This window comes from Microtus oregoni, unplaced genomic scaffold, assembly GCF_018167655.1.
Source record: "Microtus oregoni isolate MIOR12 unplaced genomic scaffold, Mior012 000013F_ref0000133, whole genome shotgun sequence".
In the NCBI taxonomy this organism is placed as follows: Eukaryota; Metazoa; Chordata; class Mammalia; order Rodentia; family Cricetidae; genus Microtus; species Microtus oregoni.
The window spans coordinates 8,695,433-8,716,005 of NW_024543072.1; the positions used below are offsets into that span (position 1 = coordinate 8,695,433).

General features: G+C 49.9%; 1 protein-coding gene across 2 annotated transcripts in view; it reads left to right on the forward strand.

The window, feature by feature from the left end:
- Positions 1 to 20,482, forward strand: part of Anxa11 (annexin A11) — a 43,746-nt gene extending 23,264 nt beyond the window's left edge. For both annotated transcript variants that reach the window (XM_041662606.1, XM_041662607.1), the window contains 14 exons: positions 4,142 to 4,204; positions 5,204 to 5,319; positions 7,507 to 7,893; positions 8,963 to 9,050; positions 9,240 to 9,334; positions 9,815 to 9,928; positions 11,576 to 11,666; positions 12,072 to 12,151; positions 12,298 to 12,354; positions 13,959 to 14,052; positions 17,087 to 17,182; positions 18,083 to 18,141; positions 18,270 to 18,392; positions 19,717 to 20,482. In XM_041662606.1, the coding sequence (XP_041518540.1) occupies positions 4,150 to 4,204; positions 5,204 to 5,319; positions 7,507 to 7,893; positions 8,963 to 9,050; positions 9,240 to 9,334; positions 9,815 to 9,928; positions 11,576 to 11,666; positions 12,072 to 12,151; positions 12,298 to 12,354; positions 13,959 to 14,052; positions 17,087 to 17,182; positions 18,083 to 18,141; positions 18,270 to 18,392; positions 19,717 to 19,776 (1,515 nt within the window). In that variant the 5' untranslated portion in view covers positions 4,142 to 4,149 and the 3' untranslated portion in view covers positions 19,777 to 20,482. The remainder of the gene's footprint in view (positions 1 to 4,141; positions 4,205 to 5,203; positions 5,320 to 7,506; positions 7,894 to 8,962; positions 9,051 to 9,239; positions 9,335 to 9,814; positions 9,929 to 11,575; positions 11,667 to 12,071; positions 12,152 to 12,297; positions 12,355 to 13,958; positions 14,053 to 17,086; positions 17,183 to 18,082; positions 18,142 to 18,269; positions 18,393 to 19,716) is intronic.
- The last annotated feature ends 91 nt before the right edge of the window (positions 20,483 to 20,573 follow it).

Below are 20,573 nucleotides of genomic sequence, written 5' to 3' on the forward strand. Positions count from 1 at the left end.
CTTCTGGACCGGTGCTTTAGGCCTGATACCACTACCACTCCTTTTCACTGTCCCTAGAAACCAGGCTGGCCACTGGAGGGTGTGAATAGCTTCACTGCAGGCTGGAGGCCTGTATCCACCTCTTCCTTTTAGTGTGGAAAGCACAAGGCTCTGCATTGTGGTGGGGCGGAGACTGAGTCTGGGGAGAGGAACTCTTTTCTGGAACACTTTCCCTTTTGTCCTCTCTCCAGATTTCTGCCTATGTGGTGGGGACCCTTGAAATTTAAGGGTCCACTGGGGTGAGTATTCATGACTTTAGGGAATAAGCCCTTTCACAGTCCCAAAGAAGCCCTCCCCCCAGTTTCTTTATTGGCTTGGTTCTAAGGGTTGCTGGTTCCCAGGATCCAGGTTCCCCCTGGGGTGCTCATGTGTGAAGGAGCAGTCCTGCACTCAGCGGGGGCCCAGCAGTCTTAAGTTTTAACGTGTTCCACAAAGGTCTGTTTTGGAAACACATTGTGCTGGTTAGTTTTATGTCTACTTGACACAAGCTGGAGTCTCCAGAGAGGAGCCTCAATTGAGAAAATGCCTCAATAAGGTTGGGCTGTAGGCAAGCCTGCGGGGCATTTTCTTGATTAGTGACTGATGGGTGAGGGCCTAGCCCATTGTGGGTGGGGCCATCCCTGCGCTGGTGGTCCTGGGTTCTACAAGAAAGCAGGCTGAGCAAGCCATGGGTAGCAAGCCAGTAAGCAGCACCCCTCCATGGCCTCTGCATCAACCCTTGCCTCTAGGTTCCTGTCCCATATGTGTTCCTATCCTGATTTCCTTTGATGACGAATAGCCAAAATAAACCCTTTCCTCCTGAGTTACTCGTCATGGTGTTTATCACAGCAGTAAAAACTCTAGCTAAGACACATGTATTTAAGCTGGAGAGGGCTGCAGCTGGATTTACATAGTTCCAGTGAGGAAGGAAGGGTGATGTTTTTGCTGTAACATCCCTGAGAGAGTCAGAATCAGAGGCTACACGTTCTCTGTAGACAGGGTTATTATATGCTATGTTCAGAAGCAGGCGTATGGGACAGGACATGACTGGCTGTCCAAATCACTTCAACTATGGGAAGTATCTCCCACCCATGCAGTCTTCTCTGTTGAAGGATACAGTAGAAGAAAGACCTCGGTCAGTTGGAAGGTAGCAGGTAGCTCACCACGTTCCTGTTTGTCATGGAGAGCTAGAGCTGAGAAGGGTGGTATGGTCCCTAGATGCTGAGTTCCCTTGGGAACTCACTAGAGCCCGAGGGTCTCGCCTCTGAGCAGGTGACTCCTGCCTGGGAATTAGTAGGTGGGTGAGCTGCAGGGTGTTACACACGTGTGTTAATTACTCACTGGAGTGAGTACAATATCTGAGAGAAAATTTGAGAGAGGGAATGTTTAGGCTGTCATGGGGGAGAAGGCATGGCGATATTGACGTGGGGTGCAGGGTTTCCTCACATCACTGTAGACTAGGAAGTCAAGAAAGCAGGACAGGAAATTGCATGGAGCTAGCTAACCCAAAGACTGTCCCTATTGACCTACTTCCTTCAGCAGCTCTACCTCCTGGTTTCTACAGCCTTCAGAAATATCACGCTATCTTGAGAACAGGTATTCAAATTCTGAGCCTGGAGGGGACATTTCAGATTCAAGCCATAACAGCATAATAGTTTGAACATGGTGGGGATGTGGGCTTAGTGGTAGCAACAGATATTAGCAGAAAATTCAGTATGATAGTTCAAGATTGTCTCTGCTGTTGGCACATTTTTATCACTTACTTAGAGGAACATAATGCCATGTACACCAGATCAGTGGTTATGAAACAGCTGAGAGAGAGAATTAATATGGTCACTGTGAGTCACCACAGCCAGAGATTGAGGAAGGATGGGAAAACGGGCAGACCCACAAGAGAAATTTCGTAGGAATCCCTGCTGTCTTGATCACCCAGAAAACCCATGTGTTCCCATCCAGTGAGCAGGAAACTCCAATTGCAGGCAGCAATCCTGTCCTGTGATCTCTGGACTAGTCTGTGGTTTTAAGTCCTGACAAGCCTCAGAGGGAAAGAGAAGAAGGAGCATGCTCAAACAATTCCAGGTGAAAAATGAATCTTTGGAGAAGGAAAGACTGCAGAGTTTTGTGGGAGGGAAGGGGCCAGGGTCATGGCAGGACTGAGTTCTGCAGTGGAATTAATCATAGATAGAATGGGCCTTGAGGGTAGGCTTCTTTCCAGGCAACAGATGCTACTCCTGCCAGGAAACTCCCCGACAGCTCTTCCAGGAGGGGGAGGGCTATCCTCCCATGTCCTGGATGTCTGAGCTGAATGAACCCTGTGTGCATTATTTTTATTTTGAAAGAGCCATTAAGGGGCAGCTTCGTGTGTGGTTAGAAATAAATGCCTGTCTGAATTGAACCTCTTCTTCAAGTTGCTTTTATTAGGCAACCATGAATGTGTAGGGTCTGCCCATGGAAAGTGAGCTTCACCTCCAGCCTGTTTTTCTTTCAGAGGCAACTAGCATTCCTCGGTGCCTTGTGTACAGTGCCAAGGGTGGTCTGTGCATGTGTATCCACACCTCTTGGTTTGCGTGTTTCTACTTTAAAAATGAAAAAGATTGTATGCTGGAGAGATGGCTCCATGGTTAAGATCACTAGCTGCTCTTGTAGAGGGCCTGAGTAGACTAGCTGTGTAAAGGACAGGCTACCAGTTCTAGTTTCATCCATGGCCATGAAGGTATCACCTCATTTCCTATTGTATTGTCTACTGTCCCCTCTGGACCCAGTGACCAACGTAAGTGGGCTGAAAGCCAGGTCCACTTTGTGGGGGCTAGTGGTACCCTAGAGAAATTCTGTAATGTCCTTGGGACAACATACTCAGTTCTTCAAGGTAGACATGCTGGGTAACTAGACTATTTTTTTTTTAATATTTATTTATTTATTATGTATACAATATTCTGTCTGTGTGTATGCCTGCAGGTCAGAAGAGGGCACCAGACCTCATTACAGATGGTTGTGAGTCACCATGTGGTTGCTGGGAATTGAACTCAGGACCTTTGGAAGAGCAGGCAATGCTCTTAACCTCTGAGCCATCTCTCCAGCCCATTAACTAGACTATTTTAAGTGAACAGTCTCTATAGACAGTTATTAAGGTAGGGATCCCAGATCCAATACCATCACCTGGGAACTTACTCAGAATAGAAATTAATGGTGGAACCCATGATATTTTACAATCCCTTGGCATAATTCAGATGCCAATGTATGAGAACAGAGTGGCTCTCCTAGAATCTGTGGACATGACTGTCGAGGCCGTGAATTTCCTCACGTGACCTTGCCCTGAATCTTTGAGCTTATTGCAGCAGCAGCTGTTGTGTGGCAAGAGCAGGCAGGTTGTGGGGCTGTGCTGATCTCTGTTCCTCCTGGGCCTTTTAATTGCCATGGGGCGTTGCTGAAGATCTGTGTACAGAGGACTGTGGGAGCAGGTGTCCCATCTGCTTCTTACTGCCTCATCTCCATGTAACTCTCTTTGGGCTTCGATACTTGCTCTGATTCAGTGCTCTGTAGCAGACAGGCCTTCCTGAGCATATCTCTTGGTTCTGAATGATGACTCCTATGCAACCGTGTTGTTTTTGTTTGAGAATGAAATGCCCAGGAGAGGCATTGATCAGCCATTTACAGACTGTGCAGCAGCTGCTCTGTACTTGCGGTTTGGGTCTGATCCTGCGGCTGGGGAGTGGGGGTGTTTGCTGTGGCAAGCTTGAGAGTTGTAGATGGGGTGCAGAAAAATGGGGTTCTCCCCTGCTGTGGGAAGGATAGTGATAAGGACAAGAAAGATGAGACGGGAAGACATGGAGCCTGAGGCAGTGCTCTATCTAGAATATGATTATCAGAGCAGACCAGGCCTGGGGGAGCAGCTGTCAAGGAACTTCGCTGGCTTGTGGGGTTGTACCCTCCTGTATCCTTGGGGTGGGCCTGACCTAACTGGAGCTCCAGCAGAGAAGTGTGAACTGGATTGCACTGGTGCGTGGGGGAGTTAATCCCTCCTGTAGGGGCCTGGCAGGAGATTGTGTTCCAAGAAGCAGATCCCAGCAGGCCTGGTGAGGAGCATGCTCATTGTAATCTGAATATACTTTCCCTTCTTTTCCAGGTTTAACCATGAGCTACCCAGGCTACCCCCCACCTGCAGGTGGTTACCCTCCAGCTGCTCCAGGTAAGAGGACCTGGGTGGATCCTTTGTGCAAAAAGATGGAGTCTGGTTCTCTTAGGCCCCAGAGGGCTCACCCATTGGGACAGGGGCTAGAGAGGTCTGGATTTGGCTGGTTCTGGGAGGGCCTTATTAGCTAAAAAAGGCCTGCCACACTCTGAGACTCTTTCTCCTTTGCAAGGTAGTTTCAAGGTTCTTTTCCTCCCCTAGCTGTACTGACAGCCTGTAGGAGCGCCCATCAAAGTACTGCTTTTAGTCACCTACCCTGTTTCAAGGAGTATGGTTTTGGATTCTCTTCTGCTGAGGCCAATACCAAGGGTTGCTTCACTGTCCCTTCCTGTCTGTCCCTCCCTGTAGCTACCGAGAGCCGTGGTGATAAGGTGAGACCACCTCACATAGGGAGGCCGCAGGGCTTCTCTTCCTTCTGAAACCGTCCCTTCTCCAGCAGAAATTCTGCTGTTGTGACAGCACGCTCCCGGGATTAGACAGCCCTGGGTGAGAGCACATTTCTGGCTCAGCCCTTACCTCAGCAGCCTGACATCACGCTTGTCATCGTCTCCAGTTGTCTGCGAATACGAATGAGAGTGGCTGAGCGCCTTGCCCAGGACGCACAGCCAGCCAGCTCCTTGCTACTGTCTTTTATGGGGTCTGTGCCCTCTGACATGGCCCCATTTCCCTCCATCTGGGAATCCGTAGCATTCGTGGAGCTCCCTGCTGTCACATGCTCAGCACAGAGCCCAAAGCTGTATCTGTTCTCTCGCCCCATGGTGCTGGTTTTGAGAGGACAAAGCTTACTTGGATCCCCACAGAGGGCTGAAACTGCCTTTTTCCCTGGAATAAGGGAAAGTTCCTCTCCTTCCCCTGACCCTCTTGCTCCAGTCTTTCTGGGTATTTATAACATTGGCGTGAATCCCTGCTTGACTACCGCAGCATGTTCCTCTGCAGCCCTTTCTGCCCTTTGTTTGGGCCAGGCATGTGAGCTGATGAGTTTGGTGTTGCTTTCAGGTGGCGGTCCCTGGGGAGGTGCTGCCTATCCTCCTCCTCCCAGCATGCCCCCCATCGGACTGGATAACGTGGCCAACTATGCAGGGCAGTTCAACCAGGACTACCTCTCAGGCATGGTGAGTCAGGCCCCTGTCAAGGTACCCTGGGCTAGTGGCTGCAGGGCTATAGATATCAAGGCTCCAGAGATACCTCATGCCTGTCTATGTGAGCATAGAGTGCTGTGCAGAAACTTAGAATATGAGGGTCATCTGCTTACCGCCCCTCTCGAGGCATCAATTTTCCATCTTTACGTGGGGTAGAGATTCTTTGAGCTGATGGTCTTCTCAGGTCTCTGGTTCTGGGAGATTAGGTAAGGCTGGTACCTGCGTGAATTTTCTTGAGAATGTCTCATGAGCTGAGCACGAATCCTGGAGGGAAGAGAGGGTGGTTGTGGAGAGGTATGGGGGTGTTAGACTTACAGATTCTGTTTCGGTTGGGACTTGGCGGCCATGTCGCAGGTAGGTTAGGCTGTACTTGTTTTTATTTGTTGTTTTGCTTTTAGAAGAACGTATTTTTTTTAAGATTTATTTATTGTGTACACAATATTCTGTCTGCCTGTATGTTTGCATGCCAAAAGAGGGTACCGATTCTTGTTATAGATGGTTATGAGCCTCCATGTAGTTGCTGGGAATTGAACTCAGGACTTCTGGGAGAGCAGCCAGCACTCTTAATCTCTGAGCCCTAGAAGAGTGCATCTTATAATCAGAAAACAAATGTGCCCTTAATGGGAACAGTGCAACTAGAAGACACCCAAATACAGCAAACAAAATCTCTGGGCTGGGAGATAGCCCAGGCAGTCAAGTGCTTATTTTATCAGCCTTAGGCCCAGAGTTCAATTCCTGAAAAAAGCCAGGTGTGGTGGTCCTTGTAATCCTAGTGCTAGGGAGGTGAAGACAGGCAGATCCACTGGGCTTTCTGACTAGCCAGACTAGCCTACATGGTGATCCCAGGGCCAGTGATAGATTTTGTCTCTAACAAGGTAAACAGCATATAACCTTGACCTCCATGTGTATCTGCACACATGCTTAGCATCTCTGGAAAGGAGACAGGAAATAACTTGTGTTACCAGATGGCGATATTGGAAAGTGACAGGTGTTTCTGAGCATTGTAAGTAAATTCATGAGGACTAAAAGTTCCAGCCCAGCCTGGGCAACATAGAAAAACCCTGTCTCAAAAGAGAAGAATCAAAAGGAAGAACAGAGAGGGTGGGTAAGAGAAGGGGAGAAAAGAGTAAGGAAGATAGGAAATAGAAACATGGCCCTGATGGCATGGGCCTATGATCTTAGCTTCTTGGAAGGCTAAAGTAGGAGGATCTCAAGTTCATGGTCCATTTGGGCTACAGGGTGAGTTCAAGGCCAGCCTGGGCAACATAGTGAGTCATTGTCTCAAAGTAAGAAGTAAAAAGAGATAGGGATATAATGGTTAGTGATAGAGCATTTGCCTATAATGCATGAAGCCATGGTTTCAATCCCTAGTACAGGGAGGAGGGGATAGAATATGGTAAAGGGTCAGAGGTGCTGGTGGGGCAGTGTTGGCTGAAGACCTTAAAGTGGGAGATGAAAAGGGACTTTGAACCAAGATCCGACATGGTAGAGAAATGTGCTATGTCAATGTCGAGGAACAGCCAGTCCTTGAGATGGCCATGGGCCTGATGAGCTTGGGGACAGTGAAGAATAGGTCTTTGTGGTTGACGAAGCGAAGTGAGGGATGAAGATGGTGGGACCCATTCTGCATTGGGCATCAGAGGCTGAGGTGAAGATTCAGTCTTTTGTTCTGGGCACATGCAAGCCTACCCAAGCCCCACCTACCTCAATTGACTATTAGCAAACTCGTGTGATGGGGCCACCCCATGCCTACAGAAGGGGCCCCTCTACTTTCTGGGTCCTTGAGTGGTTGGCTCTGCCCAATTAGTCTTAGTTGAAAGAAGCAGCCTCATCTTCCATGTTTCCATATCCAGAAGGGTTGGAGAGTCTGGTTTACATATAGAGCGATCCATGTCAGAGTCCAGTTGCTCTGCTCACTGAGCAAGTGTACCCATCATCCATGGTGGGACTGCCTTTCTTGTCCCAGTGGGGTGGTGATAGGACTGAGCAAGCGGAATGGTGCCTGCATTCATTGCTAGGTGTACATAGTGCTGTGGGAGGGGCGGTTCTGGTAGGGGGCTCCTTACCTAGAGCCATTGCTAAACTCCATAAGGGTAGAGAGGCAGGGTACTGGCCTTTCTGGGCCTATGAGTCTCAAGCTCTACTTTGTGTACTTGGCAGGCAAGCAACATGTCTGGGACATTTGGAGGCGCCAACATGCCAAACCTGTATCCTGGAGCTCCTGGGAGTGGCTATCCTCCAGTCCCCCCTGGTGGCTTTGGGCAGCCCCCTCCTGCCCAGCAGCCTGTCCCTCCTTATGGAATGTACCCACCCCCAGGGGGAAACCCACCTTCTGGGATGCCCTCATATCCATCATACCCAGGGGCCCCTGTGCCAGGCCAACCCATGCCACCCCCTGGGCAGCAAACCCCAGGGGCCTATCCTGGACAGCCTCCAATGACCTATCCTGGACAGTCACCGATGCCATCCCCTGGGCAGCAGCCAGTGCCAAGTTATCCAGGATACTCAGGATCCGGTACTGTTACTCCTGCTGTTCCTCCAGCCCAGGTGAGTGCTGTCCAAATTGAGTTCAAAGGATGGACTCTGGTCCAGCCAGCAAGGCCTTGGAGGATTGAAGGCACAAAGGAGAAGCTCAGGCCTCTAGTTACAGCAGACTGTTTTAGCAAAGCCATGCTGATTTCTCTTGTGCTCCCCACCCCAGGGCATACTCCTTAAGGTCAGGAAGCACTGCCCTAGTTGTTCGTCGTGTGAAATGACTCCTAAGGTGTCAGTCTCATGGCCTCATGCCCAACAGGCCCATTATGTGGCCCCCTAGACAAATGTAAAGGATTCTCAGAATCCTCTCTGAGTAGAGAAGATTAGCAGTTCTGCCAGGGTTTATCTGGGCTCATTCTGGAGAGCAGTGCATGTTTGCGATGCCTAGAATTCATTGTCATGGTTACATGACCAAACCAGCCAAACACGGGGCTAGTGGTGTGTGCTGGCTCACTACTTTTAGACAGGGTCCATTACCTCTCCTTCCTTCCATTCCTCCCCTTGTACTACTGCCCACTCTCTCCTCCTCTGCACTGGTACCCACTCCCTTATCTCTTCTCTGAGCATGTCCTTACTGCCTTGATGACCAGCACATACTAGCCACTAAAAAGATCACTCACTAGGCAACAGTAAGCCTGTGTATAAATACCTGAAGGAAACACACCTTAAAAGGAGGAAGGTTGACTTTGGCTGCTTGGGCCTTGTCACTGTGGGCCTGTGTGGGGCAGAATATCATTGTAAGGAGCTGTTGGTGAATCAAAGCTGTCTATGCCTCCTAGCAGATGGGAGCAAAGAATGAAAGGGGCATGGGCCCCAATATCCCCTTCAAGGACCTGTTCCACTCCTAGTGACCTACTGTCTTCCCAGTAACCACTTCTAACAGTAACTGGTTTCTAAACAGAACCATCGACACATGAGCCTTGGGGTATTTATGTCTAGTACTTTTGACTTCGAGTTTCCTTTAGATACCTCAGCTCTTAGAGAAGGGGGCATTATCTGGGGCGTAGGAGGAGGTGGAAGAGTCTTGCACCTTAGGGTGGCATGGGTGGGTCATCTTACCTGTGGCTATTTGTTTGAGTAGTATGGAAACCGAGGCACCATCACAGATGCTTCTGGATTTGACCCCTTGCGAGATGCTGAGGTCCTTCGGAAGGCCATGAAGGGCTTTGGTAAGAGACTAGCCTGAGGCAGAGGCAGGCAGATCCCTGGGCAGTTCACTGTGTGGGAGGGGTAGGTCAGCCTGGCCACGGAGATAAAAGAGCTGTCTTAGATGTTCAGGAGAATGACTGGAGAGCCCATGGCCACACCGTAGAGCATCCTCTTAACCCGCAGCATGCCTGCTCCTTCCTCTGTCTTAGGAACGGATGAACAAGCCATCATCGATTGCCTAGGGAGCCGTTCTAACAAGCAGCGGCAGCAGATCCTTCTGTCCTTCAAGACAGCCTATGGCAAGGTGAGGGGCAGAGGGGAATGCAGGAAAACCACTGAGGCCTGGTTCTCCTAAGCCCAGCTCCAGGGCCTACAACCAGCATAGCTACAGGCCCACTCACTCTGCTTTTCCGGGAACTGGGCCCTCATAGGACTAGATCTGCAGGATGGACAGCAGGCTTAGTTAGGGTTGTTTTAGGGTCTAGCTTTGGCTTTGCCTAATCAAGTCTGTAGATAGGTCATTTTTTTCCCCCTACCCAGCCTCCATTTCCCCTCCTCTGCTTGCAGGGGACCCAGGAGGTTTAGTTAATGGAAGAGCTTTGGTGGAAAAGGCTTAAGGGGCTTGCGTTTTGTGCTCCCTGGGTTTTGAGTCTTAGGTAAAGTACATTAATACGGAATATGTTAGTGCTCTTGCTCAGGCTTCTTCCCATGGCTGGCCTGATACTGTCAGCCCCTTCGTCTGCAGTGTTCTGCATCTGTGTATTTTGTTTGTGTGTCCAATCAGGATTTGATCAAAGACCTAAAATCAGAGTTGTCAGGAAACTTTGAGAAGACTATCCTGGCCCTGATGAAGACCCCGGTCCTGTTTGATGTCTGTGAGATAAAGGAAGCCATCAAGGTGTGTCCTTGTGCTTGTGGGTGCCTGCCGTCACGTGTGTGCATAGGACTGAGTGATGTGTTACCTACTCACTAGGTGCTGCCTACCCTGACTTCTGGGCATTCCTGGCTACAGCCCATGAGATTTAGAAAGAGCGCATAGTAGTTTTTTAGAGAGGCAGGTAACGTGTTATTCCTCACAGGGACTATCTGTCTCCATTGCAGGAGAGGACCAGGCTGGGGTTATGGAGGATACAGATGACAGAAGGGGTTTAAGGCTGTTGTTGATTATTCTCACTCAGTAGAACCCTTGCTGGCAAATAACAGCGTGTCTGAGGAGCCAGAGCAGCAGAGAAGAACACCTCCCAGTTAGGGGTGGGAGAGGTAGGGCTGGAACACAGACAGAGACTTCTGCCTTTGTCTCCACTGCTTTCTGAGCACCGCCTCACTCTCCTGGCTGCTGGGTCTGTCCTGTGCAGTATCAGAGATGTCTGTCCCCACATCTGCCCCCTCCCAGACATCCAACTCTAGAAGAACCCAAATTCCTCATGGGGCCTTTTCCTGCGACTTAACTTGACTGTCTGTCTTCCTAGGTCTGTGTGAGCTCTACAGCCACTTGGCTGTGTGTCCTGTGAGTAGAGGTGGGTCCCTACATGGCACCCTGGTAGAGCTACTCGCTCAGAGGCATGCTGGGCACAACAGATTCCACCTCCGCTAGAGGTTGAGAGCTTTGTATGTGGTCTGGAAGGGAGAGAAGACCACTGAAATTCAGTGCCTGTTGTAGACTAGAGGGTGCTAAGGACAGACAGGGTGACAATGGCCTTGGCCTGGGAGTGTTCAGAACCCACCTCCAGTTTTAGGAGAAGTTGGCGAAATGCTAGAACATCACAGGTGTGCTGAATAGCTGTTGTGTCCCTGAGCACCGTGAGAGGAGACCGTGGATATTCTTTCAGGACATACAGGGAGATTTGGGTAAGGTGCAAACGTGCCCATCCTTTGTAAGTCAGTAGCATGCCAGCCGTGGTATCATGAAACACTACGTCAGCTAGATGTTCTTCACAAATTAGCCCATTCAGTCCCACTAAGGACTCCTTGGGAGGTTGGCACACATACACTCCCTTTATAGACAAGAAACTTGCTCGAAGTTACACAGTGAGCTGCAGAGCTAAGATTCAGGCTGATACAAAAGCCAGGCCTCCATCCTGTTTTCTACCTTCCTGCAGTCAGGGGCACAGCCATTCCTTTTGTCCCTTCTGGCTTCTTTTCCTAGATGTCTCCAGACAGTTCACTCGGGACTCTAGCTTTTTCGTATCCGTTACAATCGTACTTTTGGACTTTTTCTGCAGCCGTTCACTATCTCACTCAGGGCCAGAACTTGGCAGAAACACTTTGATGTGCACCTCAGCCTGACTCAGCTGGGTGTGGCATGGGATAGTCACTGTACACTTCCCCTTTTCTCATTCAGTTTCCTGGTGCATGGGGATGACCCCACATGTGGCGCTTACTGTGTCCTTATCTCATTTTCTAGGGCTGGGAGGGAAGCTGGCTTCTCAGGCATGAGTGGGGTATGTGTGTCTGTCTTGGGGGGCCTCTGTTGCTGATGCCCTTCTGGATGCTAGTGAGGGCCCAGTCACCAGCAAGAGGTCTGTTACATTCTCTGCTACCATAGGGAGCTGGTACTGATGAGGCCTGCCTGATCGAAATCCTTGCTTCCCGAAGTAATGAACACATCCAGGAACTAAACAGAGCCTACAAAACAGGTTGGAAGCTCCTTGGCCTCTGCTCTTTACAGATGGTTTTGCTTCCGAAGCCTCAATGTCCTTGGCCTCTTTGTCCCCTATTTCCTGTCACTGGCCTCTTTGTCCCCTATTTCCTTTCATGCCCAACTCTCTGGGCTTTGATCCAAAGCCTAGCCCTGCACGCTGTTTACATACAGGGCAGGTGCCTGTGGTTGGGAAGGGCGGGGAAAATCTTGTGGGCTTTGGGCCAGGCCTGACCAGAGGTCAGATCAGCCTGGAGTCATAAACTTATATGATCCTAGAAGGTTCGATGAGGCACCTGTCGCCTCCAGTCTGAGTGAGACCCATGGACCCTTGTCATGCCAATCCCCCCTCCCCCTGCTAACTATATCTTTAGAGATAGCAGGCCTGGTGTGTGTCTTTCAGAATTTAAAAAGACTCTGGAGGAGGCCATTCGAAGTGACACATCAGGACACTTCCAGCGGCTCCTCATCTCTCTCTCTCAGGTACCTTCCTCACAATGGGATGTTGGAGAGGAAACTGGAAGGCGGGAGAGGAGAGGGGGGTGCATCAAAGCACTGGCAGATGAGTGAGGAGGGAAGGGTGTGATCTTCCGAAAAGTGGCTTGACCTTACAGCCTCCTTCCTTTCAGGGAAACCGTGATGAGAGCACAAACGTGGACATGTCCCTTGTGCAGAGAGATGTCCAGGTGCGTATGGTGGCCAACAAGGTGCCACTGTGGGTTCTAAACCAGAGTTGGGCCACACTTCCTGCTTTCAGTGGTGGGAAGAGCGGTAGACACTGGTCGGTTCCGTGTTTCTGAGGGGCTCAGATACTTGAACAGGCCCCCAGCCCTCTGGGTTTCCCAGGGTAATAAATGCTACAGCAGATCACAGGGGTGTGGAACTTACCGCAATAGGGTACTTTCCCATATAGGTACTGTTAGGTGTGTGAAGGTGCCTGTCTATCCAGCTCCTGAGTTTGCGGACTTAGAAATGAGCTGTCACCTTAGCCCTAAATCCTTAAACTTCATCATTATTGCTTTATGAGTTGAAGGCGGAAGAGGCATATCTGAATTCCTACCTGCTGGGCAGTTCAGTCTGTCCTGCCTTCTTAGCAGGTGGCCGGACCTCCCCCAGCCTTCTGGGAAAGGCTGGCTTCTGCCCTCTCTTCTCCCTTCTTGACCTGCTCAGATCTCAACCTGACAGTGTCCTAGAGCATCAGTGCCCTTAACTTCATGACTGGGGCAAGGTTGCTTGCTGATTGGCAAATAGTTGTGGTTCAAACCTTCATAGGTCTTAAAAAGCTCTGATGCCCAATTCAACAAACATGATACATGTAATAAACCATGGAGAAAGGGCTGGGGGAAGCCCCACATCTGTTTTTTTTTTAAAGATTTGTTTTTATGTTGATGAATGTCTTGCCTACATGCATGTCTGTGAATTATATGTATGCCTGGTGCCTGTGGTGTGGGGTCAGAAGAAGGTGTTGGGTTCACTGCTGAGCTATCTCCATTCCGGGGACTGGTTTTGTTTAGTTTTTTGTTTGTTTTGGTTTTGTTTTTTTCTGAGATGGGTTCTCTGTGTAGCTCTGGCTATCCTAGAACTCACTCTGTAGACCAGGCTGGCCTCGAGCTCACAGAGATCCGCCTGCCTCTGCCTCTCGAGTGCTGGTAATAAAGGCGTGTGCCACCACCGCTTGGCTCGTAATTGGTTTTTAAGTGTGATAGTTATCATCATCCCTAGTATTTCTTAAAGAGGGGGAAGCTGCTTTTCGTGATTGGGAAATGAATGTCACATAGAAATCTGGCAACTGGCTTCTCCTGAGACGTCGGCCTGTCAGCCAAGGACCTGCACTCCTTCCTGTTGCTAAGAAGTGCTGCTCTGAGGAGCTGGCTAGGGTCCCTTCTAGTTTTCCCGCTCATCTTTTTCTCCATAAGACCCCTTGGGCTTCAGAGTCATGATCTCAAGTCAGATCTAATCCTTATATTTTCTGTATAAGAAGATCGAGGCCCAGGAGCCAGAGCCGCGTCTAGCAAGCTGCTTCCGAGCTAGGACTTGAGTCCAGGCTTCTCTTCCCTCCTTTGTGGCGCTAGGCTCTGGTCTCAGAATCCTCTGTGCTCCACATGGGCAGATGAGAGGGTGTGGATAGCCGAGTCTGGGTCTCCAACAAGCGCAGCTTGCAGGGTTCAGAAGACCTGTGCTCCCACTCTAGGGCCCTGCCCTTCCATGGGCTCTGCAGAGCTAAATGCTGCCTAGGTGATCTGAGCCTGGGACCTACTTGCTGTATACATGCATCTTCCTCCCTATCCAGGAGTTGTATGCAGCTGGGGAGAACCGCCTAGGAACAGATGAGTCCAAGTTCAATGCAATTCTGTGCGCGAGGAGCCGGGTGCACCTGGTGGCAGGTAAGACAGCCCTGGGTCAGCCAGGGGAGGGCAGAGAGGAGAAAAAGCCTACGGAATATTCGGCTGGTGTCTCTGCATGGATTTTCACTAAAAGACACTGAGAACATTTCCTGCAAACGTTGCTTGTAGGACAAAGGAAAAGACGAGGAAGTGGGTTGCCGTGCACTGAAATGAGGGATGTCAGCGTGGGGAAAGCAGTGGTCCAGCAGGCAGAAGCACAGTTCTCCTCTGACCTTCACACACAGGGCATGTGCCTTTCCCCTCAGTAGCAACAAATAAACACAAAACAAAAAGAAAAAAACATTCCCGCACCGCTGGGCAACATTTACTTATTGAATATGTAAAAGTAGGTTTCTATCAGGTGTAGTCTGTTTTCATGGGTTCAGCTTCATGTCAGGAGACAAGTATTCAGTACAGCCTGGAACAGAAAAAGAACGGACTGGAACCAGGTAGAAGGTGAAGGGATAGAGTTCAGGGATGGTTGGCTCAGTCCTCTCTGGTATAAGACTGTAAGATTCAAAGTCCTGAGCAAGATAAGTGCAAAGATTTTCCAGCATGGCCCAGTAACAGCCAAGGGGCTTCGCGTATCTGGAGCAGATAGAATGATGGTAGCAGGAGGCAGGATCAGGTGGTGGACAGCTCTGCTGACAGTTCAGGGAGTTAGGGGTTCATCCTGAGAAGGCCAGGAGTCACAGGGGGGCCCTCAGCTTGCAGACGACAACATGCTGCCAGATTCCCTAGGTGACCTTGGGCATCAGGTGTGAAGAAAAGAGGGTGAAGGATTCACAGTTGAGCAGGAGACAGTGGTAGCCTGGATAGAGAGTTGGGGTAGAAGGGACTAGAGTCCAGCCTGCTTGTGGGTAAACTGGACATGGTGTGTTGGAGTCAGGCGGCCTAGGATTCCATCAGCTGAGCAAGTGGGAAGGCAGTGGCCCTCAGCTGAGATTAGGAGCTGTGGGCGGAATAGAGCAGAGGACATCAGAAAGGTAATGCTGATGAGCTGATGAGCCCGGATGTCAGGAGAGGTCTTGGGCTTGGAAGGTTGGGGGCTGTGGGGGCTCAAGTATCTGAGGCCTTGGGATTATGAGAAGGTCTTCTTGGGAGGAAGACTAGAGAGAGGCCCTGCCAGCAGACAGGTGAAGGATCAGCAGAGTATAGGACAGATAAGGTTGTAGGAGCTGCAGGGGAGGGGTGAGGTAAGGATCATAGCACTGCAGCTTGTGTCCCAGGGCCTCCTACCTAGACACACAGGACGGGAGAGGTGTTCCCTCAGTCTCAGGGTTGGCACGAGGCCAATGAGTGAGTTTGTTAAGTTTGGGCTTGAGCCCTGTCCCAGGGCATTTTTTTTTTTTTTTTTTTTTAAGACAGGGTTTCTCTGTATAGCTTTGGAGCCTATCCTGGAACTCACTCTGTAGACCAGACTGTCCTCACACCTATAGAGATCCATCTGCCAGCCTCTGCCTCCCGAGTGCTGGAATTAAAGGTGTTGCCCGGCTCAGGGCATGCTGTAATGGAGTGTGGATGAACAGAGATGTACTCAATCAACATGTATTTGTTGTCTTTTTTATTGTTTGAGGATTTCATATTCTCATGTAATATGTTTTAATCAAGTTGACCCCTATCCCCTCCCCTATCCATGCTCCACTTTTTCTTCCCAAGTTTATGTGCTCTCTTTTGTTTTGGTTTTTGAAGCAGTGTCTCTAGGTAACCCTGGCTGGCCTCAAACTGGCTATGTAGACCAGGCTGGCCTCAAACTGGTTGTGCAGACCAGGCTGGCCTCAAACTCTGATCTGCTTGCTCTGCTTTCTGAGAGCTGGAATTAAAGGCATGTGCCACCACACCCAGCTATGTTATTCTCTCTCTCTCTCTCTCTCTCTCTCTCTCTCTCTCTCTCTCTCTCTCATCTATCCCACTTAGCGTCACCAGTACATTGTTCTGTCCACTGATGTAGTGCCCTCTACTGGAGCACGGGCAGCTTCTCAGAGGCCACATTCTTAACCCTGACTCCGGCATCCGTCAGTGGGCTCTAGTCTTGCTTCTTCTTGAAGGAGCCAGCAGCTTGTTCCGTGCACTCAACAGCTCGTGGGTTTATAAGGAAGGGTTTTCAGCATGACAGAACAAGTGGGTTGTTGTGTCTGAGTGGGTTATGGCTCACAGTGGGGTAGAGCAGGCTGGGAATGTGGAGATTAGTTGCGGAAGAGAACAGAGGGTGTCAAGATGGGTAAGCAGACCGACTGCCCCGATAGCACAAAACTTAAGGCAGAGGGTGTGGCTTCCTGTGAGCTGCACTAGAGCAGACCCAGGGCAGAGGTGAAGGAGGCAGGACTTCTTGTGCGACAGTACTGGGCTGGGCCTAAGCGACGAGAATGTGTTTTCTTAGAGTTTTGGATGCCAGTAAGCTTGTCAGGATTGTTTTCTTCTGAGGCTTCTCTCTCTGGGTGAGTCTCTTGTTCCTGTGTCCCCACATGGTCTACTCCTACATAGATGTTCATAGTTTGTGATGACATGCTCCTGTGTAAATATCATTGTCAAAAAAATATACTAGGTAGTGACATGTGTAGTCCTAGCTACCTGAGAGGCTGAGACAGGGGCCCCTTAAAGCCAGAGGGTTTATATGATGTGACTCCATCACACACAAAAACCAGAAATGCATTTATTATGCCAGTGTGGTGAAAGTCGTAGATCGGCCTGTGTGACTTAAATAGACTCAAAACACATTGACATACAGGAGCGTGGAGTCCTCTACCACAGATCCTTGTTGGTTACAAAGTCCGTAGTACTTAGTGGGACTTGGAGAGAGCTGTGGTTGTGTGTGAAAAGTAAAAGGCAGAGGCCCTAAGTCAAGCCGTCTCAGACCGAGATTTGTTGGTCCACATACATACCTGACCTCCTGTTTGTGGATGCCACTGATTAGCTAGGCTCAGGTCCTGCCATCGTGGCGTTTATCCTGGGGTGCTGAGGGTCAGAACTGCAACATGGAAATTCGAGAGAACATGATTCAGAACATGACATGTTCCTTCTACTTTCCTCCTAGTTTTCAATGAGTATCAGAGGATGACGGGCCGAGACATTGAGAAGAGCATCTGCCGGGAGATGTCTGGGGACCTGGAGCAGGGAATGCTGGCTGTGGGTAGGTGTCTGGAGCTTCGTTTGCCTGCCTGCCCGCCCACTGGGTGCTCAGTGTCCTGTGGTCGAAGGTGGTGGTGTAGTGAGAGAACCACAGAATCTGAGCTCGCTAATCCGAACCATCTGTCTGGTGGGAATCCATGAGTCCCCGGCCTCTGGGACAGAGGAGTCTGTGTTTGCAGCGCTGCTCTGCAGAACGGAGCTACAGTGTGGGCATTAGTGGGGGCCTGTCCAACTGCTCTCCTGGAGGAAGGTGACTCATATCCTGCCAAGTTTCCTCCAAAAATACGTCCGTGCAGGCAATTGTCAGCTGTCTGTGATATAAACACATGGAAAGATTTTTTTTTTTTTTTTTTTTTTACTTGCAACAGCAAAACAGGGCCCGTTCTAGGGAATGCTGGCCGAGCTTCCAGCATGGGGAGTGCCTCTCACAGCGCTGTGCCCTCTACAGCAGATCTTGGAGGCTCTGGGAACCTCCCCCTAATGTGGAGTTGGGTTCTTGCCCATCAGCCCTCGCCACCTCTCTTTATACTCGCCAGGAGACATCAGTTTGCCCATTTCTTTTAGTATGTTTTTCTTGGCTCTTTCTGACTAGAACAGGCAATAGATCCTCATTTCCCTGCATGGTCTGAGAAAAACACCACATCCCCTTAGCCTTCCTTTTTTTCCATGAGGGTCTTTTTGTTTGACCCCCTCATGCCTAGGCACCCATGAAGTTGATGCCTCTTTTCATCATTAAGCCCCCACTCTGCCCAGTCCCGGTGGTTTTTGCCCAGTGATGCCAAGAAAGGGGTTAGGTTGATGGTCCTAGTCTGTGTGGAGCCGTATTCACGGGATCAGAGCCAGCAGGAAAGAGAAGTGCCCTCCTTGGTCCTGCAGACCTCATACTGTGTTCCTTTTGTAGTGAAATGCCTGAAGAACACCCCTGCCTTCTTTGCTGAAAGACTCAACAAGGCTATGCGGGTATGTAGTGCTTGGGTCTAAGGGGTTCACAGGGGCTGGGTGTAGAAGATTCGTGGGAGGGACTGGGGCCTCGGAAAGTGGGAGGGTGGGAAGCCCCATTACATACTCTTATCTCTGTGACTCTTCAGGGAGCAGGAACAAAAGACCGGACTCTGATTCGCATCATGGTGTCTCGAAGCGAGATTGACCTCCTGGATATCCGAGCCGAGTATAAGCGGATGTATGGCAAGTCACTGTACCACGATATCACGGTACGGGCTAGGGGGCCAACAAGGCCCTCCCTGTCTCCTTCCCCTCTCCCTATGTTTGGCCTACTGGGCTTCTTCATCCAGTCACCTCCAAACAGATCACAAGATCCTGAGGAAAGGGCAGGTCACAACCCTGTGACCCCATGTTTCCACCCTCTAGGACCCCAGTTCTTAATAACTGGACAGGCTTGTCTGCCAATGGCATAGAGAAATTTCAGGCCTTACTTCTTCCTGTCCCTAACCTTCAGAATCCCTACCACTCTGTGAAGGTTTGGTCCACCAAGGAGAGCTCATATCTGTGAAGCTCAGCTCTTGTTTGCTGCATGTAGCTTTTTCCCCATTCACTTTACAGTGGAGACCACATAGGTAGCTCAGCCCTTGGGTCAGCCTAGGGGTCTGATCCTGGCTGTTCTTACTTGGTTAACCTCATGAACCTGAACATTGTCTGCACACCACCCAAGCGATGAACCAGCATCTTTAAGGATAATAGTTCCTCCACAGGTGGTGATGGCAGTCTCCACAAATGCTGGAGGAAACACTGTGTGCCTGATTTCAGACTTGGCATTTGATATCGTTGGGCTTGCTGATCTCCATCCCTGTGCTGTGGGATTGAGGCTGTGGGTAGGGGAGAACTTGTCATTACTGTCAGATTGTGGCCAGGGTACTAGTAGGCTCTGACAGCTAAAGAAGCCACAAACCTTGCCTTCAGAGAGCTTAGGGTGGCAGAAAATGGTCTGAAATTAGCTAAGCCTGAGCAACAACACTGGTGGAGAAGGCACAGTGGTATTGGGCAGAGATTGGGTGTGACAATAGTGGTGTCACCATGGGTGTTCACAAAGATGATGTCCCCAAGGACACAGCATTGCTTTACAGTAGAGCCCCAATGTGGCTGCTCTAGGGAAAGAGCGTGCTGAGAGCCTGGGTGTTGGTCCTTAGGCCGATTAAAATGCTCTGGGTGTTTATTTGACTTGAGTAATAGGTGAGTGATACTGTGGATATGCATGTGTGCGCACACACACATACATGTGGAGGCGGAGTCAGCACTGAGCATCATTTCTCGGGAGCTACATAAATGCTGGGGGTTTGTTTGTTTGTTTTGAGGGTCTCACTGGGACCTGAGGGATCTGCCTGTCTGCACCTACCCAGTGCAGGGATTAGAAACATATGCCATCATGCCTGGCGTTTGGCTTTCATTTTACATAGAATGTGGGGATCACTGGATATAACTTGTTCGAGCAAGTGAGGACAGGCCTGCCTCTCCACGAGGACACTTGGGCCTTCTGGTGGCTTTGCCTCCCTTAACTTTCACTCTTGTTTCTGCCACCAGGGAGACACTTCTGGGGACTATAGGAAGATTCTGCTGAAGATCTGCGGTGGCAACGACTGAGCAGTGACAGTGGCTCTCCTCTGCCTCCTGCTGGCATTGGCAGGGAAAGACCCACAGAGTGTCCTTCAGTTTTTCATATTCTATCCAGTATCCCCCAGACACACCATTTCTTCCCTAGAATCCCAGCCCTTTCCTGCTGGTCCCTCCTCATCCACATACTGTGCCGAAAGGGCCCAGCTGGGCCAGAGTTCTCAGGCAGCCATCTCCCTGGCCCTCACAGCTTTTTGCTGTTCAGAATAGATGTTTTTGCTCTCCTGGCTCCTGCAGTCATTCCTCATCGCTGTGGCTTTGTTGTAGACATGTGATTTTTTATTTTTATTGGTAAGCTTTTTTTAAACCATCTTTGCCAGGCAGATGCATACGAGTGTGTTTACTATATACATGTTTCTGAGGCGTGGTCAGCGGGTGGACATCCCGTCCTTGCTGGAGAAAGGGAGGTCTTGTCAAGGTACTACTGTGTTTGGTAAGAATGTGTCATGAGTTTTGTTTTTTGCCAAATTCACTCTTTGTTTTTTTTTTTTTTTTTTTAGAAAAAGGCCAAGAAATCATTTGTTCCATCTTCCATGCAAAACCGTGCACAATAAAGCCAGTCCCCTGCGAGTGACTGGGACCCTTGTAGTTTGTACTGTGCCTTAAACCTGAACGTCTGTAGCCAAAAGCTGTTTCCAAATTAAAGTCAGCTAGCTCTGGAACATTCTGGAAATAACTCTTCTGGTGCCAGCTTGTTTTCTTCCGCTTTATGACTCAGAGATTCCGGCCCTGTTAGCTAGTGCAAATGGATGTGTTGAACTAGAAAC